Consider the following 9,218-nt stretch of genomic DNA (forward strand, 5'->3'; position numbering starts at 1 on the left):
CAGCCTAGGCAACGTAGCGAGATCCATCTCCACTAAAAATTTAAAAATTTGCCAGGTGTGGTGGTGTGCACCTGTAGTCCCAGCTACTCAGGAGAGTGAGAGAATCAGTGCACCCCGGAGTTCGAGGTTGCAGTGAGCCATGATCGCGCCACTGTACTCCAGGCCTGGGTGACAGAGACACTGTCTCAAAAACATAAATAAATAAAATAGGCCGTGTGCGGTGGCTCACGACTGTAATCCCAACGTTTCGGAAGGCGGAGGCCAGCGGATCACCTGAGGACAGGAGTTCGAGACCAGCCTGACCAACATGGTAAAACCCCAACTCTACTAAAAATACATAAATTAGCCGGGCTTGGTGGTGGGCACTGTAATCCCAGATACTCGGGAGGCTGCGGCAGGAGAATGGTTTGAATCCAAGAGGCAGAGGTTGCAGTGAGCCAAAAGCGCCTCACTGCATTCCAGTCTGAGACTAAAAAAAAGAGGCGATTTCCCACATCGGTGGAAATTTGAGCTGTTTAAACTCTGGATGCCTTTTTCAGTTCTAATATTCCAGATCTCCGTGGTGGATAAACACTTAATTTCCCTTCTCCTGCGCAGAGCTGCTGAGTCCTGGCCCGCTGGGAACCTATCACTTCTATAAAAGTCCGAGGTCCGGACTGTCTCTCCCGGAACCCTGAGGCTGATGAGACAGAGCGAGACAGGGGCCTGGGCCAAATGGAGTCTCCTCGCGGCCTCATGAAGGCCGCCAGAGGGCGCCCGGGACCGACCGCAAAAGCAACTTCCTTCCTCTTCCGCTAACTTCCCGGCAGCCCGCCGCTCAGGGTGGGGGCCCCGAGGGCTGGGGCCGTCGGCTTCCCCCTGGGGTTCCCCCGCTTCGGAGAAAGTCAAGCATTAGGCGCAGCCAAAGCCGAGCTGCAGCGGAAGCTCCCGGCCCAAGGTGGCGCTGGGTCAGCGGGTACCTTCTCGGCAGTCCCCTAGCCGGCCGAACTAGTGGCCTGTCGCCCCGCTAGTGGCCTGTCGCGCCTGGTGGCCGGTCGCCCCGCTCCCTGCCCTGAGTGAGCCTGTCCCCTCTCAGGGGCGCGCCCGAGTCGCTCCGGGTTGGCTGTGCCAGTCCAGAGTTAAACTTTCAGCCAATGAAAAAGGGCGCAAGGCGTGACGCACGGAAACGTCATGGGAATTCCCCCCTCCGGGGGGCCGAGAAGGGGCTTTCCCGGCCCCAAGCCCTGCTGGCCGGCGAGTTGTCGCGACCGGTCCCAGGTGGGTCGGGCGCGGAGAGAAGCCGCAACCAGAGCCGCCGCCACGGTGAGTGGCTGGATTCAGACCCCTGGGTGGCCGGGACAAGAGAAGAGCGGGAGGAGGGCCTTTAGCGGACAGCGCCGGGGGCTGGAGAGCAGCAGCGGCACACATCCGGAAAGGGCACGCAGGCAACGACACTCAGATCCACGTCGACATCCTTGTACAAAGACACACGGACCCGTACGTACACCTGTACCTGTGCTGGCGCACACACGGCAGCTTCCGTGCAGTCGCACTCGCACACACATGCACACGGAGACGTGCCCACCGGTGCACTGGTGCCTGCACCCACACCCTTCACGCACAAACTCAAGATACGCTCACTTGTGTCTATACATCAAGACAGGCGCTGACACACACCCACACTGAGAAGCTCGGGACTCACCTGTCTACACACATGCTCGCTTGCACACTCATGTTGACGCCATGGACACACAACATGCACCCAAGCACTAGAGCCGAAACACACTTGTGGAGCTGTGATGGAGACACACGCTTGTATTGGGTGGGGAGCGTGCAGAGGTCTCCCTGTCGCCTGCGTGCCCAGAGCCGGTGCGGTGTGGGACCAGCTGCTGTTGCGAGGTTTGGGAAAGAGAAAAGAGGAGCCGGAGGAGAAGACACTTTTCCCGCGGCCCCAGAATCGTGTTCTCGGGGCAGAACCCCGGGGCCTCCCACAGGAAAGAGCCCCCGCCTACAGGCTGTTCGAAGGGGAGGCCGTCAGACAGCAGGAATGTCCCCCCAAAAGCCCCCGGGGTTTATCAGCCGTGGCCTCCCTCCTGGCAGAAATTCCCAAGGTTGCTCCAGACCGGGGGAGGGGAGCGGGAGGCGGACTTGGCCCCAGACTGCCAACCTCCCCACGGCCGTGAGGGACCCTCCTGTTCCCTGCCCTGGAGGGAGGAGGGGGCTTAACCCCCACCGCGGCTCCCCGGATTCTCCTCTCCCTCTACCCGCTGAAAAGCAGCGGGAACCCGCAGACGGGTGAGGACCTCCCGCCCCTCCCGTCGTGAGGGCGGGGCCACTGGCGTCATTTCCAGGCCCGCCCCCTCCGGCCCCGCCTCCCCTTGGTATTTTCGGGACTTTCCTAAGCTGCTCTAACTTTCCTGCCCCTTCCCCGGCCAAGCCCAACTCCGGATCTCGCTCTCCACCGGATCTCACCCGCCACACCCGGACGGGCGGCTGGAGGAGGTCGGACCGTCCCCCAAATCTGGGCCCCCATCTCCCGCCCACCCCCATTTAGATCTGACCCCCTCCCCCACGCCACTCCTCCCAACTTTAGGCGGGCGCCTAAAATTCTGGGAAGCAGAACCTGGCCGGAGCCACTAGACAGAGCCGGGCCTAGCCCAGAGACATGGAGAGTTGCTACAACCCAGTGAGTCACGCTGCCTGCCCCTGACCCGGCCGGCCGCCCCCCGTGTCTGTCCACCTGTCTGCCCGAGCCCCCTCTGCTGCCATACACCTGCATGCTCGCAGATGCTCTCAGCCTACCAGTCTGTCCATCTGTCTACAACTCTGCCTCCAAAAGGAGCTTTCTCTTGGGCCTGAGGAGGAGGGGGAGTGACCACTGAGGACTTGGAGATGGGAGGTGGGGCCGTGGGGGGGGCGCTGAGAGTTGGATGCCACCCCCAGTCTGTCTCCAAACCAGGGTCTGGATGGCATTATTGAATATGATGATTTCAAATTGAACTCCTCCATTATGGAACCCAAGGAGCCAGCCCCAGAGACAGGTCAGTAAGTTCACTAACCTCCTCTAGTCCTAAAGGTAGGGGGAGGGAGAGCATGTGCCTTCTGCCTGGGGGAAGGGCTGGGAGATAGTGGCTCAGCAAGGTCTCCCTGTCCCCAGCTGATGGCCCCTACCTGGTGATCGTGGAACAGCCTAAGCAGGTGAGTAAGCAAAAGGGAGGGTATGGAATGGCTTCAGCTTTGGGGACAAATGGGGTAGTGGTAGCTGGCAGGCCATGGAGGAGCCATTGCCCAAGGAGGCCACAGGGGATTGGATGGTCACTGCTGCTGATCAGAGTGCTGTAGTTGTGGTTCAGAGCGGATACTACCAGGCACTGTGGTCACTGCTGGCCGGGGTGGTCTTCCCTGATCACAATGCTACTCTGCCCTTGGACCTTCAGAGAGGCTTCCGATTTCGATATGGCTGTGAAGGCCCCTCCCACGGAGGACTGCCCGGTGCCTCCAGTGAGAAGGGCCGAAAGACCTATCCCACTGTCAAGGTGAGCCAGGATGGTGCTGGAGGGTTGGCTAAGTGGACAGCACGCCCAAGGCACTGACAGTCCCTGCCTCTCCTAGATTTGTAACTACGAGGGACCAGCCAAGATCGAGGTAGACCTGGTAACACACAGTGACCCACCTCGTGCTCATGCCCACAGTCTGGTGGGCAAGCAATGCTCGGAGCTGGGGATCTGCGCCGTTTCTGTGGGGCCCAAGGACATGACTGCCCAGTAGGTGCCCTCTACCCCTGGCCCCCACTGATATGCCCCTCACTCTCTGCCAGTCCTAAGCCCCAGCCCACCTCCATGAGCTTAGCATCTGACCAAGGGGAGAGAGGTAGGTTGGCCCCAAACCCAAGGGCCCAAGTAGAAACTCCAGTGGCTTCCCTGAGGAAGTAGGGCTGAGCTGAGCCCTGACAATGGGAAAGGCACCTCAGGAAGAAAGAACTGCACGGCCAAAGGCCTCCGATTCTCCCGTCTCCTCAGATTTAACAACCTGGGTGTCCTGCACGTGACTAAGAAGAACATGATGGGAACTATGATACAAAAACTTCAGAGGCAGCGGCTCCGCTCTAGGCCCCAGGGCCTTACGGGTATGGGTGCGGTGGGGGGAGGGTCATGGGAGGTGCTCAAGGAAGGAGCAGGGAGGGAGAAGCCCAGGGGTCACACATGTACCCACTGCCCAGAGGCCGAGCAGCGGGAGCTGGAGCAGGAGGCCAAAGAACTGAAGAAGGTGATGGATCTGAGTATAGTGCGGCTGCGCTTCTCTGCCTTCCTTAGAGCCAGTGATGGCTCCTTCTCCCTGCCCCTGAAGCCAGTCATTTCCCAGCCCATCCATGACAGCAGTGAGTATCCTGACTACCTGGGGTGCCAGGCCTGGTGGCAGAGGTGGCACGAGGGGTGACCTTAAGCTGTGGAGTCAAACAGGCCCGGGTTTCAGAACCTGGCCCTGCCACATAGATGCTGAGTGATCCTGAGCAAGTCATTTCCTCCCCCTGAAGCTTCTATCTTTAGTAAATGCGAATATTGGGTGGTTCCTGCAGCTCCAGGGGTTGCTAAGATAAGGAATACAGAGCACCCAGCTCCTTAAATGTGGCCATGGCTATTGCATCATCTCAGCTAATCCATATCCCACCCCATAGAGTCTCCGGGGGCATCAAACCTGAAGATTTCTCGAATGGACAAGACAGCAGGCTCTGTGCGGGGTGGTGATGAAGTTTATCTGCTTTGTGACAAGGTGCAGAAAGGTGAGACTGGAGCCCAGGCTGGGCGCCAAGGACATCGAATATAAGACTGGGGCCAGGGAAGCTCTAGGATAAATGGCCCCGGAGATTCCACCGGGAGCTGCGGCCAAGCTTCCGTTTTCCTTGTAGATGACATTGAGGTTCGGTTCTATGAGGATGATGAGAATGGATGGCAGGCCTTTGGGGACTTCTCTCCCACAGATGTGCATAAACAGGTATCCAGGGCTAGGGCCCAGGCTGGGGGCTAAATTAGGCTAAGGACTCACTGACACCCTGTGTCTCCCTGTACCCCCCAGTATGCCATTGTGTTCCGGACACCCCCCTATCACAAGATGAAGATTGAGCGGCCCGTAACAGTGTTCCTGCAACTGAAACGCAAGCGAGGAGGGGACGTGTCTGATTCCAAACAGTTCACCTATTACCCTCTGGTGGAAGGTGGAGCTGGGCTGAGGACCCCAGGGGGATGGTGGGGGGCCAGGCTGGGCTAGAAGGTCCCAAGAGCTAGATGTGGGGATGCATGAGCCAAGTCAGGAGTGTGGAGGGTCTGAGGAGGTGCTTCCTAGGAGCCAGCCTGAGGGCTCTTCTGGGAAGGGCCCCTGAGGCATGACACAATAATTGGGCTCAATCTCATTTTCCTCTGCCCCCAGACAAGGAAGAGGTGCAGCGGAAGCGGAGGAAGGCCTTGCCCACCTTCTCCCAGCCCTTCGGGGGTGGCTCCCACATGGGTGGAGGCTCTGGAGGTGCAGCGGGGGGCTATGGAGGAGCTGGAGGAGGTGAGGGGGTGCTGATGGAGGGAGGGGTAAAGGCAAGAGAAGCTGTGGAGGAAAAAACCAGGGAGAGGCCAGGCGTGGTGGCTCACGCCTGTAATCCCAGTACTTTGGGAGGCCAAGGCAAGCGGATTACCTGAGATCAGGAGTTCGAGACCAGCCTGGCCAACAGGGTGAAACCTCATCTGTACTAAAAATACAAAAATTAGCTGGGCATGGTGGCAGGCGCCTGTAATCCCAGCTACTCGGGAAGCTGAGGCTGGAGAATCGCTTGAACCCGGGAAACAGAGGTTGCAGTGAGCCGAGATCGCACCACTGCACTCCAGGCTGGGCAATAAGAGCAAAACTCCATCTCAAAAAAAAAAAACAAAAACAAAAACAAAACTGGGAGAGTCCTGGCTGGTGCCCGCTTCCCACAGCCCTGCCTGTACCCACAGGTGGCAGCCTCGGTTTCTTCCCCTCCTCCCTGGCCTACAGCCCCTACCAGTCCGGCGCGGGCCCCATGGGCTGCTACCCGGGAGGCGGGGGCGGGGCGCAGATGGCCGCCTCGGTGCCCGGCAGGGACTCCGGAGAGGAAGCCGCGGAGCCGAGCGCCCCCTCCAGGACCCCCCAGTGCGAGCCGCAGGCCCCTGAGATGCTGCAGCGAGGTATGGCGTCCAGGGCACGGACGGTCGGGGCGCTGGGGCTGAGGACCCAGCTCTGACCCACGCCCTCTGTCGCCCCCAGCCCGAGAGTACAACGCGCGACTGTTTTGCCTGGCGCAGCGCAGCGCCCGGGCCCTACTCGACTACGGCGTCACCGCGGACGCGCGCGCGCTGCTGGCGGGACAGCGCCACCTGCTGACGGCGCAGGACGAGAACGGAGACACGTAGGCAACAGAGGGCCTGGCGGACGCGGCGCGGGGTGGGGTGGGGGCAGGAAAGGGACCGGCACAGAGCCGGGCTCTGCAGTTTTCGGACACACCAGGCTTCAAGTCCGGCCTCTCTGTTCACCAGCTCTGTTCAAGATGCTTGGTCTCTCCAAATTTCAGTTTTGTCGACCGTGCAAGGGGTACAGTTATAGCACTTACCTACCTCAAAAGGTGCTAGGAAACGTTAAGTGCAGGCACAGCGATGCCCTGGGCCACGTGCTGGGTTCCACGGGCCCCAGCGAGGGAGTCTATGAGGGCGGTGGGGCTTTGAGAGCGAAGGATGCTCTGAGTGGCTGGGCCAGACTCTCGCTCCCCAACCCCCAGACCGCTGCACCTGGCCATCATCCATGGGCAGACCAGTGTCATTGAGCAGATAGCCTATGTCATCCACCACGCCCAGGACCTCGGCGTCGTCAACCTCACCAACCACCTGCACCAGGTGCGGGGGCGCCTACTGGGGAGGTGGGAGGGGTTGGAAGGCAGGTGGGTCTCGGGTCTGGCTCACCCTGCTTTCATCCCCAGACGCCCCTGCACCTGGCGGTGATCACCAGGCAGACGAGTGTGGTGAGCTTTCTGCTGCGGGTGGGTGCAGACCCAGCTCTGCTGGATCGGCATGGAGACTCAGCCATGCATCTGGCGCTGCGGGCAGGCGCTGGTGCCCCTGAGCTGCTGCGTGCACTGCTTCAGAGTGGAGCTCCTGCTGTGCCCCAGCTGTTGCATATGCCTGACTTTGAGGGTGAGCTCCCCATCTCACCTGACTAGGGGGCAGGTGGGGACCAGGGAGGGTGTCTGACCAGTGTGCAGAATGGACTATGAGGTGTCAAGGTTGAATGGTCAGGGCTGGCCCAAGGACCGCCTTAAGGGTCATAGCTGCAGGTTGAGTATCCTGCATCCTTAGGATTGTATCCAGTACACCTGGCGGTCCGAGCCCGAAGCCCTGAGTGCCTGGATCTGCTGGTGGACAGTGGGGCTGAAGTGGAGGCCACAGAACGGCAAGGGGGGCGAACAGCCTTGCATCTAGCCACCGAGATGGAGGAACTGGGGTTGGTCACCCATCTGGTCACCAAGGTGGGACTGAGGATTGTGGAAGGAGTGGGACCAAGGGTGGTGGAGGGGCCAAAGACGGTGAAGCGGGGGCTGGCTAGGGGGACCATGCTGTGGTGTCAACCCTTGCCTCTCGCACCCCCAGCTCCGGGCCAACGTGAATGCTCGCACCTTTGCGGGAAACACACCCCTGCACCTGGCCGCTGGACTGGGGTACCCGACCCTCACCCGCCTCCTTCTGAAGGCTGGTCAGTCTCACCCTCAGGGGCACTTGAACAGGGTGAGGGGAAGGGAAAGAGGTGCCTCCCGGTCCTCCCACTTTGCAGTCCTTAATGTGGGCCCCCACCAAACCTCCCCATGACGGCCTCCCTCTCCCAGGTGCTGACATCCATGCTGAAAACGAGGAGCCCCTGTGCCCGCTGCCTTCACCCCCTACCTCTGATAGCGACTCGGACACTGAAGGGCCTGAGAAGGACACCCGAAGCAGCTTCCGGGGCCACACGCCTCTTGACCTCACTTGCAGCACCAAGGTGAGGCCAGCCTGGAACTAGAAGCGCTCTGAGTGACGGGGTCCAGAGTATCTGGACTTAAAGACACGGGCTTAAGGACGAGGTGGGAGGTAGTCAGAGCGGCGGCTGTCTCCCCAGGTGAAGACCTTGCTGATAAATGCCGCTCAGAATACCATGGAGCCACCCCTGACCCCGCCCAGCCCTGCAGGTGAGGAGCATCAAGCATCCCCAGCCCAATTCCTCAAACAGAAATTCTTCTCCTTCAGGACCCTCTGAAAGAGGCCTCCCTTTCTCTACCCTCAGCCCCATCCATCACCCCTCGTGGTCCTGTCTGTCGCTTACCTTGGGAGAAAGGCAGTGTTCAGGTGTCCATGTCCCCACCCAACTCTGGAGGTAAATGACATGTCTATGTGTCCCCCTCAGGGCCGGGACTGTCACTTGGTGATACAGCTCTGCAGAACCTGGAGCAGCTGCTAGACGGGCCAGAAGCCCAGGGCAGCTGGGCAGAGCTGGCAGAGCGTCTGGGGCTGCGCAGCCTGGTGGACACGTACCGACAGACGGCCTCGCCCAGCGGCAGCCTCCTGCGCAGTTATGAGGTGGGTTGGCCTTCGCCCTGCCCCCTCCCCATCCTCCTTTCCCGATCTGAGTCCAGGTGCCTCCTTGGCCCCAGGGCTTCCGAGCATACACCCTAACATGACTCAGACCTCATCCCGCTGTTTTTTTTCAGCTGGCTGGCGGAGACATGGCAGGTCTGCTGGAGGCCCTGTCTGATATGGGCCTAGAGGAGGGAGTGAGGCTGCTGAGGGGTCCAGAGACCCGAGACAAGCTGCCCAGCACAGGTAAAGGGGCATCCCTGGAAGGGGGATCTGGGCTTGGAGGGTGGGAGGCCTGAGTCCTTGACTATCCCATTCCTGTCCCCATTTACCCCCAGCAGAGGTGAAGGAAGACAGTGCATACGGGAGCCAGTCAGTGGAGCAGGAGGCAGAGAAGCTGGGCCCACCCCCTGAGCCGCCAGGAGGGCTCTGCCACGGGCACCCCCAGCCTCAGGTGCACTGACTTGCTGCCCGCCACCACCCCCCTTCCTGCACCCCCTGTACAGTGTCCCCACCTATTTCAAATCTTATTTAACACCCCACACCCACCCCTCAGTTGGGACAAATAAAGGATTCTCATGGGAAGGGGAGGACCCCTCCTTCCCAACTTATGGCAGCCCCTGATGTGACTCTTGTCCC

General features: G+C 60.4%; 1 protein-coding gene across 6 annotated transcripts; it reads left to right on the forward strand.

The window, feature by feature from the left end:
- Nucleotides 1–1,196: 1,196 nt before the first annotated feature.
- NFKB2 (nuclear factor kappa B subunit 2) lies at nt 1,197–9,195 on the forward strand. Of its 6 annotated transcripts, none has more exons than XM_025397805.1 (23): nt 1,197–1,302; nt 2,573–2,665; nt 2,939–3,020; nt 3,137–3,177; nt 3,417–3,515; nt 3,592–3,743; nt 3,999–4,105; nt 4,199–4,357; nt 4,655–4,759; nt 4,886–4,971; nt 5,053–5,191; nt 5,404–5,529; nt 5,961–6,170; nt 6,250–6,391; nt 6,758–6,872; nt 6,956–7,169; nt 7,332–7,501; nt 7,623–7,725; nt 7,856–8,007; nt 8,125–8,194; nt 8,410–8,582; nt 8,714–8,825; nt 8,921–9,190. In XM_025397805.1, exons 2-23 carry the CDS (start codon nt 2,645–2,647, stop codon nt 9,040–9,042), a joined length of 2,700 nt encoding a protein of 899 aa, XP_025253590.1. In that variant the 5' UTR covers nt 1,197–1,302; nt 2,573–2,644; the 3' UTR covers nt 9,043–9,190. The 6 variants fall into 6 exon arrangements, with proteins under 6 accessions (XP_025253590.1, XP_025253588.1, XP_025253587.1 ...); XM_025397803.1 differs by having other exon boundaries at nt 1,280–1,476; nt 8,918–9,190; XM_025397802.1 differs by lacking the exon at nt 1,197–1,302 and adding an exon at nt 2,282–2,481 and having other exon boundaries at nt 8,918–9,195.
- The last annotated feature ends 23 nt before the right edge of the window (nt 9,196–9,218 follow it).

This window comes from Theropithecus gelada, chromosome 9, assembly GCF_003255815.1.
Source record: "Theropithecus gelada isolate Dixy chromosome 9, Tgel_1.0, whole genome shotgun sequence".
Lineage (NCBI taxonomy): Eukaryota > Metazoa > Chordata > Mammalia > Primates > Cercopithecidae > Theropithecus > Theropithecus gelada.